The sequence below is a fragment of the Lepidochelys kempii genome, chromosome 3, assembly GCF_965140265.1.
Source record: "Lepidochelys kempii isolate rLepKem1 chromosome 3, rLepKem1.hap2, whole genome shotgun sequence".
Classification (NCBI taxonomy): domain Eukaryota; kingdom Metazoa; phylum Chordata; order Testudines; family Cheloniidae; genus Lepidochelys; species Lepidochelys kempii.
In genome coordinates, this window is record NC_133258.1 from 58,127,753 (window position 1) to 58,154,274 (window position 26,522).

General features: G+C 42.6%; 1 protein-coding gene across 3 annotated transcripts in view; it reads right to left on the reverse strand.

Annotated features, from left to right (window-relative positions):
- The window catches only part of SLC17A5 (solute carrier family 17 member 5), a 38,135-nt gene extending 13,155 nt beyond the window's left edge, over positions 1–24,980 (reverse strand). Inside the window, exons 1-8 of one of the 3 annotated variants that reach the window (XM_073336460.1) lie at positions 24,790–24,980; positions 14,903–15,099; positions 13,158–13,391; positions 12,423–12,510; positions 10,600–10,686; positions 9,214–9,332; positions 6,662–6,820; positions 406–538 (exon numbers count right to left, since the gene is read on the reverse strand). In XM_073336460.1, the coding sequence (XP_073192561.1) occupies positions 406–538; positions 6,662–6,820; positions 9,214–9,332; positions 10,600–10,686; positions 12,423–12,510; positions 13,158–13,391; positions 14,903–15,099; positions 24,790–24,874 (1,102 nt within the window). In that variant the 5' untranslated portion in view covers positions 24,875–24,980. Of the gene's footprint in view, positions 1–405; positions 539–6,661; positions 6,821–9,213; positions 9,333–10,599; positions 10,687–12,422; positions 12,511–13,157; positions 13,392–14,902; positions 15,100–22,966; positions 23,060–23,079; positions 24,548–24,789 lie in introns of those variants that run through there. The other 2 variants (XM_073336462.1, XM_073336463.1) reach the window with 2 other exon arrangements.
- Between the last annotated feature and the right edge of the window lie 1,542 nt (positions 24,981–26,522).

The following is a 26,522-nucleotide window of genomic DNA, read 5'->3' on the forward strand; positions in this document are numbered from 1 at the left end:
CAGAGTAGGAATTTAAAATAGGAAGAGGGATTTTTATTTTAAAGCTAGACAGAAAAAGATAAGGCAAACCAAGCTAAAATGGCCAATGTATGATTAGTGCATATCAAACCAGTCAAACTAAAGACACATAGGTCCAAAGGAACCCTAAGAAATAGTAGAATACTGATATTTTGTCCAGCAAGCACATACATACATTTTGGTACAACTTCTGCATGTGTCCTGCAACTCTCGGAAATCACCAGCACTGACGAACAGCACCCCACCCCAAACACACACATACTTGGACTGACAGCAGACCATCTGTAAGGAGTCAAACTCATGATGCCTGCGTTATCCCTAACTAGGCACCATTAAGTGTTCTAAACTGAAGAAAAAGCATGCACATTATTCACCTAATTTACCTACCTATTAGGGTAAATGTTTTGCGCACACACACAGTGGACAAGTTCTGTTTTTCCCTTAAGTAATCAGCAATTTGACCAGACATGATTATACACAGCCAACATCCAAAATAAGGCAGTGCAGATAACAATCCATTCTGGAGAGGAGAAAAAAGGTGGTTAAGTTAAAATACTGAAATAAACATAAAATATTCTGAAAAAGCACTTGTGCTGCAGCGATAGGAAGATACTTAGCTCTACTAAAAATGTCAAGTAAGCCAACAGGATAGCCATCTGTTCTTTCATAAGACAATCAGATATCTGGTGATAAGGTAGGCAGATCATTACATTTTAAAATGTATCAGTGCATGAATACTGCTCAGAGGCCATCACATAAAGTCAGTCTGATAAATATTCCGTTTAACAAAAATGGTCTTAGAAATAATTGTCAGATGAAAGCCAACAATTTAAAGGACAAAAGAGAAAAGTAGAAGAAAAACCTCTATACAGTCAGGTTAACATACACCAAATGGCCAAGTAACAATTCTTAAGGCTAACAAAAATTTTGAAAGTGATATTAAACCTCATGGTTCAGAGTGTAATCCAATATCTAACTATTAGAGATCCAGTTGAGACCTAATGTGGGCGGGTCAGATTATCCCAAATCTGCCTTTTGTGGGGTTTCTTATCCAGTATGGCAATTCCTACATCCCTACATGCCCTTACAGTGTTGCCACTAAACCAACTGCAACACACAGATACTGACTTCCACAGAAGCAGGATTAGGTCCTTAGTATGCCCTTGTACTATTCCAAGTGGTTCATCTGATGTAGGAAATCTAAACTACTGAACTGTGTTATATGGGTCCCAAATTAACTCAACTTTTTTGCCTTTTCATTTAACTTGACAGCTGATTATCTGTAGGGGCAGGGTAATTTGCAAGTATCTGACCTACTTAAAGAAGTATTTGGATGTCCACTGGATGGGGTACAAAAAGAAAAGGAGTACTTGTGGCACCTTAGAGACTAACCAATTTATTTGGGCATAAGCTTTCGTGAGCTACAGCTCACTTCATCGGATGCATACTGTGGAAATATTGTTATGTTACTCATTAAATGTAAAATAAATCAGGGAACAAGAAAAACTTCTGTATGACATTTAATTTTAAATCAGAGCGTATTGCTATATTTGAGAACTAAAGCACAAGTCTCATCCCAACAGGATTCCTCCAAATCAACACTCAAAGATGCTGCCCATTGTTTTTTAAACTTCTGCTTTTAAGAAGAGCAATAAGTAAAAACACCCAAAATTAAGAGAGTCTCAGCAATAAAGATCCCCCTTTGAAGTGCCTTTCAAATATCTAATCAGCATTTTAACAAATTCCCTTTTAACTAGTCAGACAATTAATCGGATACGGGAATAGCGTTGACACTATGTAGCAGCTTTGCATTTTAAATGTTATTGCAATTCCCACCTGAAAGTGCGGCAATAGGCTAAAATGACACTCTGATGCAAGCTTTTTTTTTTTTAAATGTCAAACATGTGGCAATCTGAAGTCAATTTGCTTTAAAAATGCCAGGGATACAGGAAAGCTGCACTCCACACAGTAAAACTTGCTAACATTTAAGCAACAGTTTTATACAAAGTAGCCAAATTCAAGGTTGTGGTGGCAGACACCTCTGTCATGGGCTTGCTTGAACAGCTCCCGAGACCTCTGATCCAACCGCCTTTGTTAAATAGGAAGGACACTAAGCTATGCTTTCCAAGCTCTTATTTAACTTTGGGCACCTCTGAATTGGTTCCCTGCCTACTTCTCCTGGCAAACTATTTCAACAGTGATGCTGGAACTTTCTTCTTAATATAAGCATCACAGTCAAGTGGCTTGGGCACCTGCCTAGGAATCAGGACACCTGGGTGCTGAGCTCAGTCACTGACCTGCTGCATGAATATGGGCAAGCCACTTCACCTGTTTCCCTTGGTCTGTCTCATCTGTTTGGATTCTGAGAGAGATTTTTCAAAGGTGCTTGGCTCCCATTTGTGGCTTTGAAAATTTCACCTCTGTAAACAAAGTAGGCCTCAATCACAGTTGGAACCTTTAGGTGCAACGGTAATACAAATAAATTAAATCTAAATCAGGGGTTCACAGCCTTTTTCTTTCTGAGGCCCCCCACAACACGCTATAAAAACTCGTTTTCTGCATATAAAAGCCAGGGTCGATGTTAGGGGGTAGCAAGCAGGGCAATTGCATGGGGCCACACGCCACAGGGGGCCCCGCAAAACTAAGCTGCTCAGGCTTTGCCTTCAGCCCCAGGCAGCGGGGCTCAGGGCTTCAGTGCCATGCGGTGGGGGTTTGACTTTCTACCCTGGGCTCCAGCAAGTCTAACACTGGCCCTGCCTGGCAGCCCCCAAGGGGTCCTGGACCTCTGGTTGAGAACCACTGATCTAAATTATATTTTCCTTTTGTTCAACTTCAGCCAGTCAATCTTGTTTTAAGATGTGTCTAATGCTGTTTTCCCTCTCATATAACCCTCATTTAGGTATTTACACAGCATAAACATGTTTCCCCCTTTCAGGATAAATAATTTCAATTACTTTATCATTTTATCTTATGTCCTGTCATTATATTCCTGAATTATGCTAATTTTTGGATTTCAACTGGGCTGTAGCACAACTAAATCCTACATTGCAACAATGGTTTGTATTCTACTTCTCCTGAGAAGAAGGGGAAAAGGAATACCATGTTTTAAAAGGGATCCCATCAGATTAAAAAAAGTTGCCTAGATTTCAAAGAAAAGAGTTACTACTAATTTAAGATTATAAGAACAGCCATACTGGGTCAGACTAATGGTCCATCTAGCTTTGTATCTTGTCTTCTAACAGTGGCTAATGCCAGGTGCTTCAGAAGGAATGAACGGTTTCAAATTTAATAATTTTATTAAGATGTTGAAGTAAAGAGAAAATGGTATAGAGTTTAAGCATAGAAGTTTCTGGTTATCAGGGAATAAAGTACAGATTATCAAGGGGTGCGAAATTTGGTTTAGGAACGGGTGGCGTAAGGAATACATAACCTGCAATCTCCCCGATTGGGGGTAAAAGTTTAATGGGTCAAAGTACAGACGTTGAGATATGGGGGTATGTTGTCCATATAATGGCTATGTTCAGGTGTGGAGTATAATGAGTGGATACGAGGATGAGGATGGATTTACCCTCATTTGGTAGGATTTAATGTTCAGTGAGTTTATGGTTTCAGTTCATATGGTCCAACGGAAGAAGTCTCTCAGTCCCTTTCCCATAGTTGATGCATGATGTCGTACCGGCTCACACCTCCTGATACTGTTGGTGGCCGGTGATGTGTTCGATGTAGATGTCCCTGGACCATTGGATGGTGTCCGAGACCATGAGGCGCCGCATGAGCCGTGCGTAGCATTGACTGATCCCACAGGTCTGCAGCACACGCTCGTTGCAGGGGTCCCAAGTGCCCAATGTGACAATCAGGGCATCCATCTGCATCTTGTAGCCCTTTGCTCTCAGGGTGTCGGCTGGGGGGGGGAGAGGAGGCGTATTTTTCCAGCTTATGAAAAGGCAGAAGGCTGGGGTCCTGTTCTCAAAGGAGACAGTGATGTCGACAAGGATGATCTTTTTCTGGGCCTCGTTGGGGACTACCACATCAGGTCACAACTGGCTGTCAGTACCAGGGATGGCGCAGTTCACAGCAACCTCCCCCAGGTGCAGTGCGATGGCTTTCACCAGGAGGTTCTTGATGGCGTTGTGGCGCAGCTGCCAGGCTCTGGAGTGGGGCTTGCAGCTGCACAGGACATGGGGCAGGGTCTCGCTGGAGTAGCTGCACTTCCTGCAACACTTGTCTCGGTTCCCATGGTGGACGGCTGCGTTGAGCGGGACGCAGTTGAGCCGGGCACGGTGGATGAACTGCTAGTCGGCGAAACAGGTGAAGCCGCCCCCGGCGAGGAAGTGGTTGCTGGCATCCCACTTGCTGGTCAGTTCAAAGGCTTTACCCTGGTCCGGTTTACGCTTCAGGGTTTCCATGTACAGTGAGTGGATGGCTGCCTTCAGGGTCCTCTCCAGCATGCCCCTGGCGCTCTGGGTGATGATGGTGTTGTCGTCAGACCTGATCTGCGGCACCAGGACTCCCAGCTCCTGGCGCTCCTCGCACCACTCCCAGCGGCAGCCAATGCACTTCCCCAGGTGACGCGTGGCATTGCAAGTGCGGGACCACAGTGAAGCGATGTCGCGCCCGTCCCGTCTGAATTAGCCATCCAGGGAACCGCTCAGGAAGTTGGCGGTGTCTTGGTTGGAGGGGGCTCTGCCGATCCGCTTCTTTGTTGCGTCATGGAGGGCATTTGCTGTGATGTTCCTTACCATGGCGTCGGGACACGTCAGCAGGCGGAAGGCGTGGGTGATCACCGCAACGTCACATGGGGGACATTGGCACCACCATGCCTGTGGGCGATATAGACCAGCTCGTTGCTGGCTCTCTGGGGAAGGAACAGCCACTTTTTCACCAGCTGCTGGACGATCTTGGCTGCCTTGTTGAGGGGTATCTTTGCCACGATGGATCCCCTTAGGATGAATGAGATGCAGGGGATCAGGAAAGTGTTCAGGGCATTTATCTTCTGCCACGGTGCTAGCAAGGAGGTGTCGATCTTGGCGGCATCCTGTAAGATCTCCTGGATGGTGTCCTCGGGTGTCTGCTGGACATGGAAACTCGTCGGCATGCTGAGGTGCTGGTACACTTTCCCCTCTGCCAGGGGGATGACGGGCTCGCCCTGGATCTGGAACCCTGTCGTCTGCACCGAGTCCCTTTTTGCTATACCTGCACACCAACCCCCCCTCCTTTTTTTGTTTTACCATTTCTCTCCCTCTTTTTTTTTTTGTTGTCAGGTGGAATACCCATCAACCCCTCTTCCACACACACCTACACACCTGCCACCTAACCAAACCAAAAAAAAAATCCAACAATTCCACCTCAAAGAGAAACTGACTATGCTGGGGAACCTATGAAACTGACTGCACACAAAGCACTAACAAATACACAACAAAAATAAGCTCAAAAGAATTCAGAGAAAATGTATTTTCCCAACTAATCTTTCAATTACAGTAATCTTAGATGTTCTAGTAACAGGTAAAAAATTCCAACAGAAAAAGGGATTTGGTAGTAGGTGCCTAGGGCCCTACCAAATTCACAGTTCATTTTGGTCAATTTCACAGTCATAGGATTTTAAAAATTGTAAATGTCATGATTTCAGTTATTTAAACCCGAAATTTCACAGTGTTGTAATTGTAGGGTCCTGACCCAAAAAAAGAGATGTTATGGGGTCCACAAGGCAGCAGCATTGCCTTCAGAGCTGGGCAGCTGGAGAGTGGCGACTGCTGGCTGGAAGACCAGCTCTGAAGGCAGTGCGGAATTAAGGGTGGCAATATCGCAAGCCCCTGAAATACCCCTGCGGCCTCCCTGCAACTCCCTTTTGGGTCAGGATCCCCAATATGAGAAACACTGGTCCCCCCTGTGAAATCTGTATAGTATAGGGTAAAAGCACATAAGAGACCAGATTTCACGGGGGGGAAACCAAATTCCATGGTCCGTGACACCGTTTTCCATGGCCATGAATTTAGTAGGGCCCTAGAGATGCCCCTTTAACCAAGTCCCTTGGCACAGAAAATATTACAGCATAGATAGGATCTCAGATGTAACCATTTAGTCCCAGAGATATACATTTTATTAGCTGATACTTCACTATTTTCTAACTGCACTTGTAGCCTCCTCTTTTTCCTCAGATTCATGTCACTTTCAGTACACTGATTCTTCCTTCCTCTGTCGGGGCTAAGAAATCAAGAGAAGTATTTATTCAGGAATTCTATTTGCTCCCCTTCCCTGTTTCACTGTGCTCCTACTTTGTCCTTTTCTTAACAAACAAACAAACAAACAAAAAAAATTCTTTGACAGAATGCAAACAAAAACAAAAAGAACAGTGGAGAGAGAGTGCAATTAAGCAATGTTAGTAGCTATGGAATGATTTAATGGACATCAGAAGGAAAAATTCAGTGTGTGGAGACTAGCGATGACATGTCAATGACAATCTGGGGTAGAATCCAAGCTTCCCGACTGAGTACCCTGTTCTAAACACTAGACTGTAACAGTCTAAACACTAGACTGTTCTAAACACTAGACTGAGTACCCTGTTCTAAACACTCTACTACACAGAGGAAAACTAAGTCATGAACTATAACAGGAAATGGATTGGAATATTTTTGTTTTATCTCACCTCTTGTGCATCAAACCGCAAGATCTCCTTCATGTACGTAGGCAATAGTGTGAGAAGAGTGTAGAAAGTCCAGTTATAAGAAAAGTGTGCCACAACAATAGCCCAGAGTGGAAGGGATTTCAGCATGGGTTCCCATGGTACAGACTTCTGAGTAGAAAGCTAGGAAAATGGAGGGAAATAATCAGGACAACTCCTAGGAATATTTATTCTAGACGTTTTGACCCTACCTAAATCTGATTATTTTGCATTCTGAAGAGCACATTCAAAGTCAGCCTGAATCCTTAGATGTGTGTTCTTTATTGCTAATTATAGTAACTGAACTAAACAAAATTTGACAAATTAGGAAGCAAATGGAAAGTCAGAAATCTATTATGGAGTCACTTATTATGCCATATTTTTTGCCTTTATATTTAAAAAGCTATTGCAGCTGAAACCCTACTGAAACCAATAATAAAAAAGTGGGTTTATTCCCTCATTTACTTTGGTATGTAGATGTAACATTATCTGATTAAACTATAACCACATAGATTGTTGCTACCACTGTTATACAATTGCAACAAATCTTGTACAAAATGTGGCATGTAAGATGTCTATGGAAACATTATGATTCACTGAATATGATTATGCTATTTGTATGCATGTATCGTTTTTGTAGCTGAAGTTAGGAATATTAACTACATACCTGTATTTCTAAGATGTTTGCTTCTGGGTAACACCAATAGGGTGTTTAGCCAGCACACTGTGAAGGAACTATTCAAGTAGAATGGCCCATTAAAGAACACTTAACTTACAATGGAAGATGTCTATCTACTCCTAATGGACTTTCCCCGCTATCACTAAGCGAAGTCATGCATGGACATGTGACTTACTCATGTGACTCCAAACTCCATCTTTTACCTGTAATTTTCCACAATAAGAACAACGGGATTCCCTTTCCTTGAGAGAAGACATAAAAGGTGCTGAAAACATCTCCATTTTGCCCCTTTTCTGCTCAAGCCTCTGGACTATGGACTTATACAAATGGGAACATTCTAACCAAGGGACTGAGGTCCTTCCAATGATTTGGAAGCAACCAGAGACTTGACTTAAGCCAGCAGTTTATTCTATCACTGCTATAAGCCTGAACCAAGAACTTTGAAATTATTGTATGTATTTGATTCCTTTAACCAATTTTAACTCTCACCTTTCTTTCTTTTTATAAATAAACCTGTAGATTTTAGATACTAAAGGATTGGCAACAGCATGATTATTGGGTAAGATCTGAGTTATATATTGACCTGGGTGCGTGGCTGGTCCTTTGGGATCAGAAGAACTTTTTATTTGATGAAATTGGTTTTAAGTCATCTTTAAGTCTAGTGTTTTTGGTGGTGATACAAGGACTGGCATGCCTAAGGAAACTGCTTTTCTGACTTCTTGTTAGCCAGTGTGGTGAAACAGAAGTTTACTTTTGTTGCTGGTTTGGTATATCTTATGGGAGAATAACCACCAGTTTTGGGGTGTGTCTGCCCTATTTCTCAGCAGTTTGTCCTGAATTTGGTATTCTCAGTTTTGACCCACAAAGGCATGGTTACAGCAGGCAACACACTTATTTTTTTCCATGTTCAGGCTTCATTGAAAAAGCACTAAAAACATATAGGACAAGGAAAAATGTTCCTCTATTTGGTATGTTGCAAACGGACAATGATTTCAAGTAGTTTTGGAATCAGAATTTTTTTCTGAATGTTTGTCCTCCTGTAACAACTTAATTACTCCCTCCTTACTGCTATCAACAATTAGGGACTTAAAATCACTCCTCAAACACATGTGAACTGAATCTCTCCTATTCTGAGATCTTGAGCGTTGAGAGCACCATAGACTCTCAACAGATAATGCTTGCATGTCTTGTAGTTAATAATCATTGCTGCACTGTGGAACACTTACCTTGAAGGATCCTGACATCTCCAGTTCCGTGCCTGTCCTGGGAGTGTGAGTACACGAGTGTGACACCCCCCTGCCCCTTTTATTTTGAGCTTAGCTATCAGAATAATAAATGTGCTGCTTTCTGCCAAACTCTGGTGGGTCACTAGTCCTCCCTAAGTTTATTAGCTGGCCCAATTTCGGGTAACAAATTATACATACCCTACACTGTCCAGGCAGAAAAAGGTACGTTGTAATGCAAATCAATGCATTAACAGAGACCCATGTTGCTAGAAAATTTGGATGGCATGCACCTGTGTATGTTGTCATACTGCATTCACCTTTTGGGGATATTTAAAAAATTAACATGCATTCACATTACTTTTTGATTAAACATATTCAAGGGTAAACTTGCTTTTTTTCCCCCCAGGTACTCTTTTAATGACTAATGATTGTTTCTCATTGATCTAACAGTCCAGCATCTTAACATACTTTGTTTTATTTGACTTTTTTATTTTTATTAACGTTTACTCAGTTGCTTCAGATTAAGAATGTTGATGTAAACTTCAATTTTTCCTTCAACATTATGGCAGGTCTTGTCCCTCAGTAGCTCCCGTTCTTATTTAAATAAGAAAAGCTGCATCAAAGCTACATACCTGATCTTTGAGGGAAGAAAGTATATATTCCCTTTCAGTGGGAGAGATTCTTCTGTGAGTTTCCGGAGTATCACTCACCAACCAGATCCAGAAGAGGAACCAGAATACTCCAAGTGCACCTTCCATTGAAAATAAATAAATAAAAGCTGCACATTAAATTGAAGAAAGCCCTCAGGTACTACACAGATACAAACACTTAGAACCACAAAGTGGGGAAATGATTCTCAAGCAAATAAAAATAGTATTAGACTGTCTGGGCCAAACTCTACCCTCATACCAACAGTCCCTCAGCTGTAGGTGAGGACGGAGAATGGACCTTAACATTTAGTGTGGGCAAGGATTCATATGAATGACCTAGTATGGAGACAACTTCAAAGTGACCTTATTTGCAATAACGGTAAATAATGAATCTGTTGTCAGTCCACTACATGGAACAGCTACAGGACAAGGTATCTGGATGACACAGGAAGGAAGTAACATATATATATAAGAAATTTTAATCTAAAAAATACAGAAGATGCACAGTTTTGAAAAGCCCAAGTGATAGTATACCTATTTTTTAAAATATAAAAATAGTAAACTAGGGTTGTGTTAAAAAATGTTAAATAATTCTCTCTTTCCTTGAGGTGTGTGCACTGAGCTGTTATCAGCTTTTAGGACGTGATTCTCAGTAAGACGACTGCATCCCACTTTTCAAGGCATTCTTTAGTGAATCCCTAGCTCAACTTCTGTGGCTTTGCTAGCGAAACACTGGAAGTTTCACATTGTAAATGAAGAACACATGCAAGTTACTTTTGAGAAGGTCTTCAGCTAAGAAGACCATGTTCCAGGGATCAAAGTTAACTCAATTTCACACAGCAAACAAGAACTTAAAGTCTTAGGTTTTTCTAAATTGATTGAACTCAGACTATTTGTTGGGTAACAGCATTTAGCACAATTTAAGGACAAATTTGCATAGTGAAGGCATAGTTTACAGCCTCCTACAGGAATTTACTTGTATTAAAGGCGGCAGTTTCTCTGAAGAATCAAGCAACAAGTGAAGCAATGTTTTAATGTTTTGGGAAGCCTGGATCAGAATAAAAATGTGTTTAGAAGCTTTGAAACAATAAGCCTTATATTTCTCCTGGGAAATATATAATATATATAATTATATTTTCCCTCAGGAAGTCCTTGTGAATCACTGTTCTTGTAAAGCAGGGGAAGTGTCTCTAGATTTCCCATGACGGAAAATGTCACTGCATCAGCAGCTTCAGAATATGGACAAGCACATCTTTGGAAGTATTTGATCACTTATTTGTAATCCTAAGGTAAGAGGTGTCACAGAAATGGAAAAGGAAATCTTCACTAGAGGAGTATGTTTGGAATTTAAAAAGTCTAAATACTTACCAAATATGTAGAATACATAAATCCAGTTCACATAGTAGCAAATTAAGCCAGACAATGGAAGAGACACAACTGTTCCTAACTGTGCACCTAGAAGAAAACAGTTTGTTTTTCAATTTACCAAATACACATGTAAGTGGCATATGGATTGATCCAAGAAAACATACAACAGCTGGAATTACCAGTCAGATTTTGTTGTTGCTGCTGCACTGATTTACCAAAAGGAAGTTTGCAGATAAATATTTTCACCACCACTAGAGGGTGGTCATTTCAGCTACTGTAATTGCTTCAATAGAATGAAAAAATGGAATTGTAAAGACTCATAACATTCAACACTACCAATGAAAGATCTATGAAAGAGTAAGAAATATAGGTGAGTTCTTGGCCTATTACTGCTCTCTGATAAACTGGAGGGCTCCAAATGTGAAATGGAGGCATATTAAAAACAGTTTGACTCTGAAAAGTGACAGCATACAAAGGAAACTTTTCTTAGTCAAAGATCTGTTCCCTACAAATCTTCTGAGTCACATCTACTGATTCCCCCACTCGGTTTTTACTGCTCTTAACTGTTCATAGCTGTGCTGCCTTTGCATGCCTATGAATGTGAAAGCTGGATAGTATTCCCAGAACTGTTAACTAGGTTCCATTTGTAGGGCCACCTTCTGCTCTCAGTTATGCAAGGCAAATCCTATTAACCTCAGTAGGATTGGGTAGGTAACAGAAGAATTTCATGTGCAAAGCTATTACTGGTGATGCTTCATGAGCAGGAAAGAACCTTTCTTGACTTTCCAATCCAAGATTCAGGTCAAAGAGACGGCAGTTAGGGGGCAAAAAGCCATCATAGTATTTGTAAACTAAGGAAATCTAACCTGGGAATCATTTAATCACAATCAGTACAGAACCTCAAAATGTCATTTTACAAGATCACTTTCCAAACCTAGTCTGAAACCAGCAGATATCATTGTGTTGATCTGTTGGTCAGACAGGTTCAAAAAGTAAGAACAGCTTAAGGTGTCCGAACTGTGTTCTCGCTGAAACAGGGCAATATTAAGAGATCACGTTCACACTGGGAGAAAGCTTCAACCACAAATTGGCTAATTAAACAAAATACAACATTCACATAAAACACACATCAAAATAATTCATTCCATGGATAGTTAAATGGGAACTATATCTTAGTTTAACATGAAGTGTTGACAAAAGAAAATAAGCCCAAAAATCACAGGACTGCCAAGAATGAAAACATGAACAAAGAAGAAAATAGACTGTTCTCTGAATTTACATATAAGGTGTCTTATCCAGCATCGTTCCTGCCCACTGAACAGGGTTTGCAACTGATTCTCCTCTCACTTATACACCTTGCTTATGCCATTGTAACTTTGTTAACTTCTTTGGACTCTATCGACTCTCAAAAATTCTCTCTTTTTACTCTTGCCTGTGACCATCTTTCCTCCTTGGTTCCTGAATGTTTTAGTTTATTTACTATACAGCATCTTTGCAGCATAATTTTCAGCCATTTGTTGCATCATCATATATAACATAAGTATGTTAAAATGTTTTAGGACCACAGAGACAAGTTGTACTGCACTGTACTTTCATGTGTGGAGCAAATAGTAAGGAGAGTCTTTATCTTGTTATTATGGGCTATTTTCTTAAGTCATTATCCTGAAGACACATTTGAGAACAGACATCGAAAGAGTAAACAATAGCTTGCATAATGAGGGTAAATTATGTTTTTAACTAGATACACGAATAGTTTTTAAAAGTGTTAATAGACTAAACATTTATAAGTCTGTTACCAATCTGGACATTTCATTCTCTTTCACCTGCATATGAAATGCTAAGGAGCTTGCTGCGTTCCAGTGGTGGAGCCCAAGACGACCACATGGCATGCATAGCCGGAAAGGTAACACCCTGAAAAACAATTTTTTATTCTGTTGAAATATATGGTAATTCCAGAATTATCTACTCAAACTTTCATGTGCCAATTAAATCATATACTTCAGAACAGCAGCACAACCTATTAGTCTCATGAATCAACAGGAAGCTGTTTTGACAAAAAATGCACACGGGTAGTTAGGCAGAATTAAGCTTTTGCTTGTGAATATGCCTTGTGCACGAAGAGGACGCAAAAGTACAAATAAAATAACTCTCTTTATAACTCACTCTTGGTTTCCCATATGCTAGGCAGGGGTTCTCAAACTTCATTGTACCGCAACCCCCTTCTGCCAACAAAAATTACTACGCAACCCCAGAAGGAGGGGACCGAAGCCTAAGTCTGCCCAAGCCCCACTGCCTGGGCAGTGGGGCCAAATCCAAATCCCAAGAGTTTCAGCCCCAGGCAGGGGGCCTATAACCTGAAGCTCTTGGGCTTTGGTCCTGGGCAGCAGGGCTTGGGCTTCAGCCCCAGCCCCCAGCAAGACTAACACCAGCCCTGGGGACCCCATTAAAATGGGGTCCCGACCCACAGTTTGAGAACTGCTGTGCTAGAAGAACAATACTATTTTGATACAGGAAATGACTAATTTGGATTAAGGGTAAGACAAGACAATTTGGTGTACCTCTCCGAGCCCCTCCAAGGCTCTGACTGCTATGAGGTATCCAACCCCCAAGTCTGCCGCTAAGGGAGTGAACAGAGTGAAGACAGCGGTACCCAGGATGCCAAACCCCAGCAACAGCTTCCCTCCTATTTTACGTGCAAAATATCCACCAGGAATCTGAGTAATGATGTAGCCATAGAAAAAGGAACCAAGAATCCATCCTTGAGTATCCGCATCCCAAGAATACTTTTTCCCCTGAGGAAGGAAAAAAGAAAAGGGCTTAACTAACACTCTTTCTGCATCATGCAATACCTAATATCAGCAAAGAATGTAATTAAACCATGGCTCATTATTTAGTCCTGATGACTAAACTTTGAAGGTCTCACTGCATTTCATCTTGGCCTTTACTCAGGCAGACAGTTTTTGGAATAGGCATACCCTGATGCAAGCCAAAATGCAAAGAGATAGAAGGAAAGGAAAATAGAAGTGAGACAAAAAGATTATATGGGGCAGGACAAGCAGCAGACGGAAAAGCAGACAAACATACAGGAGCAGCAAGGTTATGCAAAGGAGAATGTTACAAGTCCACTAAATTCAAGAAGAGACAGGGTTGCACTAGTGTGTGTGCGAGAGATCAGAGTAACGGGATGGGCAGATGACCTTAGTAGAAGACTGGAGGACAGAGCGGTAAAAGAAGAGACCAGAGAGGTGAATTTTACAATTATAAAGATAAGAGATGGAATGGCATTGACAGATGCAGAGGTGGTGGTTTTGGAGAGCATGAGACATAGAAGTTCTGAATCATCATTAATTATTTCTGAGAATCCAAGTGTACGCCAGGCACTTCAAAGAAACAAGGTGGGATCTGGTCCCTGCCTCAAACAGCTACTGGTCTAAATTCAGTCACGACTCAATAAGCAAGTCCTAAATGAGTCAAAAAGGTGAGTCAGGATGAGTTTTACACTAATAAGATGCATAGTTGTCAGTTAAGACACACACACATTTTCATGGGCTCTCAACTTTTTTAATTTTTTTAAATCAACTCATTTCTCATAGGAAATATGACAAAGTTTCAAGGAAGAGGTTCAGTGAAGAGAGACGGCTTGGCAAATCGGTGTTCCAGGGGAGAATGGAAAAAAAGCAGAGATATGGAAAAGAGTAGGAAACAGAAAGGAAAAGTCAATGTGATTTTTAGAAATAGATCAGGGAAGGTAGTTTCAAAGGTCGGAGAGAGGGGAGCAAAGAAAGAGGATGGATATAAAGGACCAATCAGAATTGTGAGAGAGATCATAAGTGGAGAGATAAAGAATATTATGTATGCAGTAAAGATCTAATGAAACTTGTCCCTTTCATTAAAACAAAATTCCATACAAAGTCAAGACTATGAAAAACAGATGTAGCTTAATAATATGGCAGAGACACTGAGTTCTCAATTGCTCTGACGCATATACAACAGGAAATGTCCACTTCACACACATAATTCAGAGTGAGTCATATTAGACCTACAAGGTCAGTGCAGCCATTTTGCTAAGTATAGTTTAGAACGGATGTAATATAGTCTGTCATTTAGGACAGCACAACATTATTCACCTAAGGTCTCAGAATAGTTCTAAAAGAGCCAATCTATATTCTGAGAAGGTCTGCTGGTTAAAAAAATCAAAAGCAAAACAGTGTTAATAGAGCAGTTAAAAATGAAACATCAAACTCAATCACAGCATGCTGTTGAAAGTAACATCACATATTTTAGAAAACATATTAAATCCTACCGTTGTATTCCGAGGTATGTTTAGGGCAGAAGAATGTTCTGGACACACTTTGGAAGTTGTATTCTTCGCTAAACTTGTATTAGATTCTACCATGTCTACAAGAGCAACGCTTAGATTCACACGTAATGCATACAACAGGAAGAATCCAAAAAAGGCCAGTAATGCTAAATTGTAGCGAGCAGAGCAGCATGTAGGCACTGCAATAAGAGATTTTTAAAAGTTATTTGCTGCAAAAAAGGATAAAAAGCATTTTAGTCACGATAACTTGGATATTTATATATAAGAAGTGAGAAAACAAGTTTATTTACCCTGAAAAACATATTTTAGATATTGAGTGACTGAGTGGGAAGAAAAGTTTTTGATCTAGTTCCCTGCTGATATGTAAACCTCTCCCACATATATATAAGAACATATATACCTATTGGTCAAAGGGCTGATCCTCAAGTGTAAATGTTGTGCAAGGTTTTTACAAAGGGGATTTAGCAGTATGGTTACAAAGGTTTCAAGAGGTCTTCTGAAACATGGTTATTCAAACTGAAACTTCACAATAAAAAAAACCCCAAGATTAGTGGCAATTTTGCTATACACTTGAAAATGTGTGCAGTATCCTGCTTCTCTTTGTAACTTAAGATACACTCCTGTAGTGCTGCTATAGAATGGCCACCATGGGGTTCCATGTTTGTCACATCTCTATAGCTTCCAGGACAAATTTTGCTCTAGATGTTACTCTGTAACAAGGTGAGATTTCTAACTCTCCAATGAACTCAGCCTTGGATCTGGAAGTCAAGCAGGTTCTGCCTTTCACGAGGACTAATATAGATTCTGTAGAGAACATGGCATCGTCAACAGAATTGAAAATGTGACCCGTGAAAGTCCAGCTCACGTTCTCAATGCTGATCGGATTGAAGAGCAGTAAAAATGTATCTTTTGGATCAGAAAAGTGAAAAGATCTGATTGCCACCCATGGAAAAAAAATCTTACCCTCTCCTTTACAGCTAGAGAGATATCTCCAGCAGCTCAAATTGTGCAACCCCTATACACCCAGCATCAGATAAAATAATTTTTTGGCTATGTACACTATGGAAATTGGAGACTACTCACCTTCCTTAAGCCACACAGATACGCCTGGGAGAATTCTGAGCTACTGCGTGCACACACAATTAATGAGCTGTGCATATTTTTATTTTTTTGTGCAAAAAAAAGTTTCTGCTGAAATGTTGATGCAGTTCTGCCTTATGCCCACCTGAGGGCGTTGTGGTGATAGAACACAGTAGCAGCTCCTGGCCAGCTAGGGAAGAGAAAGGTGCTGTGATGAAGGCAGCCTCTGTCAGGCCAGGTCAAGAGATGGGGGCTAATGGGAGACAGACAGCATTGGGTGCTGGGGGGTATCAGACAGGGACTTATAAGGGCTAGTAGGGGAGGACAGACTGGTGCAAGGGCTGAATGGGAATGGAAGCACAGGGCTATATGGTGACTGAGGAAGGGGTGCAGAGCTACATAACGACAGGAGAGTGGTTAAGTGGGGGCACAGAGACACATGGGGAGAAGTGGAGGGGGTACAGGGACACAGGGACGGGGGATGGTTGAGTAGGGGCACAGAGACACATGGGGATGGGGGGCTGTCTCAGTGAGGGTGGGTGGACAAGTGGTACAAGGACACATGGAGGTTCAGGAACACATGGGGACAGGGACAGATGTGCCTGCCTGAATGGGAGAGGCTAGGGGTCAGCCAGCATGGAGGAAGCTCCCTAACAATCCCTTCCCGCTCCCCATAAAAACCTGTTCCATATTTTTCCCACCCATACCCAACAACCCTACAAGTTCATACCCCAGGGTCCCTCCCAGCAATTTACTTCCCCCTCCCTCAGCTCCTTCATTATCCCTGACTCCTCCAACCCTTTGCACTGCTTCTGAGGGGTGCAGGAAATACTGCTCTGTATTGAGGTTTAAATGAATTATTACTCAGAATTGTGTATTAATATGCCTAATAAGGAATCTATTTGTCAAAAAAAAATTCCTGAATCTTTTTTGTTGTCCGTATTGCTACACATACTTGCTGATAGATATTTTGAAATAAATGACTAAAAATAATTGAAACTGGTGTGATTATACTGTGTTATTTTGACAAATAAAATATGCAGAGTTTTAAAATAGTGTGCAGAATTTTTAACTTTTTGGCAGCGCAGAATTCCCCCAGGAGAAGACAGACCAAATGATATACAGTTATAAACATGAGAATGTCTCCAATTATTAATTAGATTGAATACTTTAAAATATTATACAAAATATATTTTATTATATTAAATATATACTAATAAAGCTAGAATATTTAATTTCAAGATACATGGCAATTTGATTTTTAAAATAAATCTAATATTCACTCTCTCATTTTGTTCTGAGAAACATTTGCTAAGTAGGCTAATTGCCTGGGCCTATCTATGAAACGTGACTTAGAAATGAACTTGACCAAGTCCAGCTGGCTCCCCAGCTCTAGTGGAAAGGGTTCCTGATGAAAGCAGAACTTGCTGGAGACCATACAACTCAGAAAACAGCAAGTACATTAGATATCTGAGCCAGAGATGCTTTGCTGCCTTTTGAAAAATAGGTAGGGCTAAGAGAGGAACTTTACCAGCTCCTAAGGGAAAGGGGCACTGAGTCTGGGATGGATCTAGATATAAATTTGAGCTGAATCAAAGGACTGACGCTGAGACACCGATTCCAGCATTTGGCATCAGCAGCCAAGCGAGCAGGAAAGCTGGTTCTTGTCCCCCTGGGATGATTGGTGGACTTGGATACCATGATGGCCAAATACCAGGACACTGAAGAGGACACCATGGCTCTGATGGTTCATGACACCAATACTGCCAATAGGTAGCAGAATGAGCCAAAGATGAGCTGAACCCCAGAAAGGATCCTGAGAAGCCAGGCCTCTCCCAGAAGTCCCACTTCACCCTGATCCCTCTCTTCCCCATCCAGGGGTCCCCCCCCAAAAAAAACCCTTCTCTTCCCAGCAATCCCACCATAACCATCAGCCAGAACCCCTCTTTTCCCTCCCAGGTTCCCCACCACCACCCTGACCTGCCACTTTTTTTTTTTTTTTCATTTGTAGCTTACAAATTTAAAAAAAAATCAGCAGCACCCCTAGGCCAAAATAAATTTGATGAGGTTCAACAAGGACAAGTGCAGAGACCTGCACTTAGGACGGAAGAATCCCATGTACTGCTACAGACTAGGGACCGAGTGGCTAGACAGCAATTCTGCAGAAAAGGACTTAGGGGTTACAGTGGATGAGAAGCTGGATGAGAGTCAACAGTGTGCCCTTGTTGCCAAGAAGGCTAACGGCATTTTGGGCTGTATACGTAGGAGCACTGCCAGCAGATCGAGGAACGTGATCATTCCCCTCTATTCGACATTGTTGAGGCCTCATCTGGAGTACTGTGTCCAGTTTTGGGCCCCACACTACAAGAAGGATGTGGAAAAATTGGAAAGCATCCAGCTGAAGGCAACAAAAATGATTAGGGGGCTGGAGCACATGACTTATGAGGAAAGGATGAGGGAACTGGAATTATTTAAAATGAGGAGTACTTGTGGCACCTTAGAGACTAACAAATTTATTTGGGCATAAGCTTTCGTGGGCTAAAACCCACTTCATCGGATACACACAGTGGAAAATACAGTAGGAAGATATATATACACAGAGACGGTAATGAGACCAATCAATTAAGGTGGACTATTAGCAGCAGCAGAATTTCTCCTGCTGCTAATAGCCCACCTTAATTGATTGGTCTCGTTACAATTGCTATGGCAACAGCCATTTTTTTCAAGGTCTCTGTGTATATATATCTTCCTACTAAAAAAAGAACAGGAGTACTTATGGCACCTTAGAGACTAACAAATTTATTACAGCATAAGCTTTTGTGGGCTACAGCCCACTTCATCGGATGCATAGAATGGAACATGTGGTAAGATTATTTTATATATATACATACACACACACATACACACACACACACACACACACAGATAAGTTGGAAGTTACCATACAAACTGTGAGAGGCTAATTAGTTAAGATGAGCTATTATCAGCAGGAGAAAAAAAAGTTTTTGTAGTGATAACCAAGATGGCCCATTTAGACAGTTGACAAGAAGGTGTGAAGATACTTAACTTAAGGAAATAGATTCAATATGTGTAATGACCCAGCCACTCCCGGTCTCTATTCAAACCCAAGTTAATGGTATCTAGTTTGCATATTAATTCAAGCTCAGCAGTTTCTCGTTGGAGTCTCTTTCTGAAGCTTTTCTGTTGCAAAATTGCCACCCTTAAATCTTTTACTGAGTGGCCAGAGAGGTTGAAGTGTTCTCCTACCGGTTTTTGAATGTTATGATTCCTGATGTCAGATTTGTGTCCATTTATTCTTTTGCGTAGAGACTGTCCGGTTTGGCCAATGTACATGGCAGAGGGGCATTGCTGGCACATGATGGCATATATCACATTGGTAGATGTGCAAGTGAATGAGCCCCTGATGGCGTGGCTAATGTGATTAGGTTCTATGATGGTGTCACTTGAATAAATATGTGGACAGAGTTGGCATTGGGCTTTGTTGATAGGTTCCTGGGTTAGTGTTTTTGTTGTGTGGTGTGTGGCTGCTGGTGAGCATTTGCTTCAGGTTGGGGGGCTGTTTGTAAGCGAGGACTAGTCTGTCTCCCAAGATCCTACTGTATTTTCCACTGCGTGCATCCAATGAAGTGGGTTTTAGCCCATGAAAGCTTATGCCCAAATAAATTTGTTAGTCTCTAAGGTGCCACAAGTACTCCTCGTTTTTTTGGGGTTTTTTTGTTTGCTGATACAGACTAACACAGCTACCACTCTGAAACCTGGGATTATTTAGTCTGCAGAAGAGAAGAATGACGGGGGATTTGATAGCTGCTTTCAACGACCTGAATGGGGGTTCCAAAGAGGATGGATCTAGACTGTTCTCAGTGGTAGCAGATCACAGAACAAGGAGTAATGGTCTTAGGTTGCAGTGGGGGAAGTTTAGATTGGATATTACGAAAAACTTTTTCACTAGGAGGGTGGTGAAGCACTGGAATGGGTTACCTAGGGAGCTGGTGGATAAAATGCTGAGATAAAAGACAAGAATGAATACAATTTAAAGTATTCGCAGGACAAGAAAACACATTCAAACAAGTATTTTTGGTAAGAAATCTAGAAGAGACAACATTTGTGAAAGACTGAATTATGGACCAATTAAAAACATATCTGATACAGGGTAGAATAAATGTTAAGAATAAATTCTAAGATATACATCTTTAAAAGTAAGTTGAACTTACGCCTCCTGCCAAAGTCACTAACATTCAAAAGCATGGCCACTAGACCAGAACATGGACTAATCAATCATAGAGAGAATGGGAAAGAGAGGTAAGAGTCGAAAAAAATCAACTGTTGTGTGGCTAGATCAGAGGTGGGCAAACTATGGTCCGTGGGACCATCCTGCCAGGCCCTTGAGCTCTCATCCGGGGAGGCTAGACCCAAGCCCCTCTCCTGCTGTCGCCCCTCCCCTGCAGCCTCAGCTCGACACTCCTGCCAGGCAGCGTGGCTGGCTCTGGCAGGGCGGCATGGCTGCGAGCTCCTGATGCTCTGAGAGGCATGGTAAGGAGGGGGCGTGGAGTGGGACGGTTGGATAAGGGGCAGGAGGTCCCAGGGGGCAGTTGGATGGAGTGGAGATTGTGGGGGGTGCGGTCAGGGGATGGGGAGCAGGGGGGTGTGGATGGGGTCGGGGCAGTCAGGGGAAAGGAGGGGTTGGATAGGGGGTGGGGTACCGGGGGGCAGGGTGTGGATAGCAATCGGGGCAGTTAGGGGACAGGGAGCTGGGGGGGGGTTAGATAGGGGCTGGGATCTCGGGGGGCGGTTAAGGGTGGGGGTTCCAGGAGGAGGCGGTCAGGGGACAAGGAGCAGGGGCGGTTGGATGGGTCGGGGGTTCTTGGGGGGGGCAGTCAGGGGGCAGGAAGTGGGAGGGGTTGGGGGCCAGGCTGTTTGGGGAGGCACAGCCTTCCCCATCCAGTCCCCTATACAGTTTCACAACCCTGATGTGGCCCTCGGGCTAAAAAGTTTGCCCACCCCTGGGCTAGACCTTCAAAGCAACATTTGCAGGAAAAAAGGTAATAGAGGAAGAACAGGAACTGCACACCTGCTTACTCAAAAACAATGGATTACAGTAGTGAATAACTAAAATTATACAATGAGCAGGACACAAGGAGAAAATAATCTTCTCTGCAGACATACCAGAGTGTACACTGCTTCGTGGGAAGCGTTTAGTATTATAAGACAGGCTCATCAAAGAAACCCGGAAACACACCAGGGAAATATATTGCTACTTTGCTAGAGGAATGTGAACTGATGCCCAATGTTTATAGATAGAAGTTTCAAGGAATTAAATAAATAAATAAGGATTATGCTGAATTTGTAAAAGGTTGTAGGACAATGGGTGGCTAAGTCTGGAGCTAATGGAAATTTTATCAACAGTGCACATGAAATCTAAGTGTAGACTGGTGACCACCACCTCAAAATGCTGTGCTGGGGTATACTGATCACTTTTTTCTGCATATATTAAAAATATAAATACAAAAGAAAAAACTAAAACTTCAGTGCAAAAGATAAACACAGGTCAATCTTTACCAGGATGTGATCATTCTGAAAATCTTATTTTTAAACAGTATTTGAAAGAGGCACATCTCATTTTTAAGGGAGATCAAGGAGTACAATTGAGATGTATTGGGGACTTAAAAAATAATTCTTCAGGAAGTCCTCAGTGTGCAAAACTAGTTAAGCAACTTTATCTTCTCTCAAATTGCTTTGGAAGCAATAGGTCCTTAATATAAATTGATTGATCATGAAGGTTTCTAAAGAATGGGTACAACTGTGGCTAAATCTGTTTGGACATCATGGTTAATAGAAAGGTTAAACAAATGATAGTAATGGAAGCTTCACATTTTTATGATCTAACACTCCCTTGGAAATATAGGTTAACTGGAATTTCTATTACTCTTCCTTTAGAAATAAAGTCTGGAAAATGAATGCACTATACAAAACTCTAAGAAATTAAGGTGAGGGAACCTAATAAACATATGACTCCACCATACAGTTTTAAGTTGTAAACTTCTCACCATATATTTTGCTTAACATATAGATCAACAGGTAGATGCATTATTTGAGAATGCTTGATCAGGTAGTCTGTCATAAACATACAGCTAAGGGTAGCATAAAATCCCTCCTTTACCTGTAAAGGGTTAAGAAGCTCAGATAACCTAGCTGGCACCTGACCAAAAGGACCAATAAGGGGAGAAGATACTTTCAAATCTGTGCGGGAAGGTTTTTGTTTTGTGTTTCTTTATGCTCTCTCCAGGTCAGTGAGGAACCAGGGCAGGGAAAATACATCTCCTAAAGCCGTACCTGAACTAAGCATCTAAGATTACAAATTGTAAGTAATAGGAAGGAAAGGCGTTAGATTATCTTTTATTTTAGCTTGTGAATTTTCCCTGTGCTAAGATGGAGGTTTATCCCTGTCTTTTGTTACTTTAAAGTTTTGCCTAGAAGGGAATCCTCTGTGTTTTGAATCTGATTACCCTGTAAAGTTACCTTCCATCCTGATTTTACAGAGGTGCTTCTTTACTTTTTTTTCTTTATAATTAAGTTCTGTTTTTTTAAGAATCTGATTGTATTTTAGTGTCCTAAAAACCCAAGGGTCTGGTCTGTGCTCACCTGGTTTACCTATTTGGTTGGTAGATTATTCTCAAGCCTCCCCAGGAAAGGGGGCGAAGGAGTTGCGGGGGTGGAGGGGTATTTTAGGGAAACAGGAACTTCAAGTGGTCCTTTTCCTGAATCTTTGTCTAACTCATTTGGTGGTGGTGGCAGCAGTACCCATCCAAGGACAAGGAAGGATTTGTGTCTTGGGGAAGTTTTTAACCTAAGCTGGTAGAAATAAGCATGCGAGTCCCCACATCTGTACCCCAGAGTTCAGAGTGGGGAGGGAACCCTGACTCAAAGCACAGAAAGCTCAAGACTTACTTTTTTAAGATACATCTCACTCTCCTTCCTCCTTTTAAAATGATTATGAAGAGGAAGAAGGCCACTGCAGGGTCCAACGCAGTCAGATACAACCTTGAACAGTGCAACCTTACCTTGAACAGTGCTTTCAGCTCCTACTTCTGTTGCTTTCAAAAACATGCTTTCCTGTCTTTCGGTTAGAACTGTAAATAGTCTGCCCCCTCCCCTCCCTTTCTTTTTTTAAGAGAAAGTCTGTACTGAAAGTTCCCTGACACTGTACTTTTGCAGTTTAAGGACGTGTTGTTCTGTTGCATTTGTTTTTGTGGGTGAGGTGAGCCACTCAAACTAGAGTATGGCACATTGTGCAAGCTTAAGAATGTATTGCTTTAACAACTGACAAATAAAAAGCCACAGTGTCTGGTGCTCCCATGAACGCCATCATGCCTTCTTCCACACGCCCCTTATGGGTGAAACCACCCCCCCGTTCCCCAAAAGCTGTAAAGCAACTACCAATCCTCCTTACAACTAATGTCTACCATGACTCCTGTGGAACACTGTCAGCTGATAATAGTTTAGGCAGAAAAAAGTGTTAGGACTGCTCATTTGTCTCTATTAGTAAGCAAACCAATGCCCCCACCTATACATCTACTTTGTATCTACAGGGTTGTCTACACAGTTCAGCTATTAAAAGACATGGTTGTATTAGTATTACTATAACTGTTTAAAAAAATCCTTTAGTTTTAAAATCAAAGATATTTAAAAATGTTCAAAACTGAAACACTGATTTTTGTCAAAACTAAACATTTTGTTCAACTCCAAACAATTTTTCTTCCACTTTCTGAAACTGCCAACAAACGGAAAAATCTTTTTCCCCAGTTCTGTTAACCTCCTCTTCTCTTGAAATCCATTTGCTCGCTTTTCCCACCAGTTAGTGTTTAGGTCACAACCTGATCCTGCAAAGACTTGTGCATTTGCTTAACTTTAAATCAACAGGGCCACCCTTGTACTTAAAATTATGCACACATGCAAGTCTTTACAGGATCAGGGTCCAAGATTGTATACTCTTTGGGGTAGAGACTGTTTTGTACCATATACTCGTACAATGCATATCACAAAGGCTAGAGTCTCTAGCGTGCTATGGTAATAATCATTTTAAATAAAAATGAGAAAGCTGCTCTAAAGGTCAGAACTGATTTATTTCTCCTACCTCATTCTTTAAAATAACCTGTGTTTTAGAGTTTCCTCTGCCCTATTGATTTTTTTCTTCACCTGTATGCACAGCTCACAATACAATGCTCCCATAGCAACTAGTTAATAGTGCATAAAGGCCCACAGACTCAGATGAAGATTAAGATACCGAGTGGAGAAACGATCAAACCTTTACAAAGATTTGGGACACCGCGGGATATTTCAGTTCCCTGAGAGTGGCTTTTAGCAGCAGTCTGCTGGGACGCCGCGTGATCCAGGATGGCCAGCCGTCCCCGTGATCACCGGCGTAGCCGAGGGAAGGTGTGGACGAGGAGCCCCGCTCCGCAAAGACAGCTGAGCCGGGCACCGCGCCTCGCCATGCCCCAGGAGGCGCCCACTGGGGCGGGGAGAGGGGACAGGGCGCCCCGGCAGCGGCTCTAGGGCAGGCAGGGGCCGGCACAGCGGACTCCGAGGGCCGGCTCGGTCCCTGCCAGGAGAGCGGGGCTCCCAGCCCCGCTGGGCCAAGCTGCTCCCGCTGCCAGAGCCTTGCCGGGGCGCTCCGGCCCCCGGCCCCCGGGCCGCTCCATAGCAACGCAGGGAGGCCGCCTCACACGCTGCTGCGCCCGGGGCAACTGCTGGCCCATCCCGGCGCTCACCTGTGCCGGGCTGGGACTCGCCCAGCAGCGGGGTGCGGTCCGCCGCGTCTTCGGGCTCCGCCTCGCGGCCCGCCGGGGCCCGCATCGCGCCCAGCGCCAGCCCGCCCGTAGCCACCGCGAAGTGGACCCGAGCCCCGGCCAGGGCTCTGCAGCCAGCCCGGCGCAGCCAGGGGAGCCCAGGGGCGGGCGGCGGCCACGTGACTGACGCCGGGCGGAAGCTGCCTCCCCAGCGGCGCCGCCCGGCCCTGAGCTAGCCCTCAGCCGCCATCTTTGGTGCTGGCAGCGACTCGCGCTGGAGGGTGGGGGCTCACACAGTCTCTCCCTCTGGGCGTGGGCAGCATTTTCCTGTATCCACCTCACGCCTACCGTTTGCAAGTGTCTCCTCTTCAGGCCCACGTGGAAGTGGTGTGTGTTGGGGAGGGGGATTAGGCTGAAATTTCCAAGACACCCCTCTATTTACATGCACAGGGGGACCCAAATCCCAGCCCCTTCTGAGGTGTGGGCACGGATCACAGCTTCTCCGACCTGAGTACTCCTTTTCTTTTTGCAAATACAGACTAACACGGCTGCTACTCTGAGACCTGAGTTCAGTTGGAGACAGACATTTAACTTCTCTATTTTATTGCTTTGGATTCATAAATAACTAAAATGCCTAACTGAAGGAAATAAAGGACAACCATGTGAAAACTAATAGACAAAACTTACTTGCAAAAAGAAAAGGAGTACTTGTGGCACCTTAGAGACTAACCAATTTATTTGAGCATGAGCTTTCCTGAGCTACAGCTCACTTCATCGGATGCATACCGTGGAAACTGCAGCAGACTTTATATATACACAGAGAATATGAAACAATACCTCCTCCCATCCCACTGTCCTGCTGGTAATAGCTTATCTAAAGTGATCATCAGGTTGGGCCATTTCCAGCACAAATCCAGGTTTTCTCACACCCTCCCACCCCCATACACACACAAACTATGGGGGTGGGGTGTGTGTGTGTGAGAAAACCTGGATTTGTGCTGGAAATGGCCCACCTTGATTATCATGCACATTGTAGGGAGAGTGGTCACTTTGGATGAGCTATTACCAGCAGGATAGTGAGTTTGTGTGTGTGGTTTTTGGGAGGGGGGTGAGAGAACCTGGATTTGTGCAGGAAATGGCCCAACTTGATTATCATGCACATTGTGTAAAGAGTTGTCACTTTGGATGGGCTATCACCAGCAGGAGAGTGAATTTGTGTGGCGGGGTGGAGGGTGAGAAAACCTGGATTTGTGCTGGAAATGGCCCAACCTGATGATCACTTTAGATAAGCTATTACCAGCAGGACAGTGGGGTGGGAGGAGGTATTGTTTCATATTCTCTGTGTGTATATAAAGTCTGCTGCAGTTTCCATGGTATGCATCCGATGAAGTGAGCTGTAGCTCACGAAAGCTCATGCTCAAATAAATTGGTTAGTCTCTAAGGTGCCACAAGTACTCCTTTTCTTTTTGCGAATACAGACTAACACGGCTGTTACTCTAAAACTTACTTGGAAGAGATGCTTCTCATTTAGAACTTAATTCCCACAATTTATATCCACTAAGCAGCTACTGGGAAGCATTTCCTCCAGCAAAATAAATGCTAGCAGTAGTTATCTTTCCCAACTTTGTCAAAAATAGTCAGTTATATTTTTTTGTGCTCAAACTGATAAATTCAGTTTGCATTAGGTTTGATAAGTACAGTTAGGGAGCGTTGAA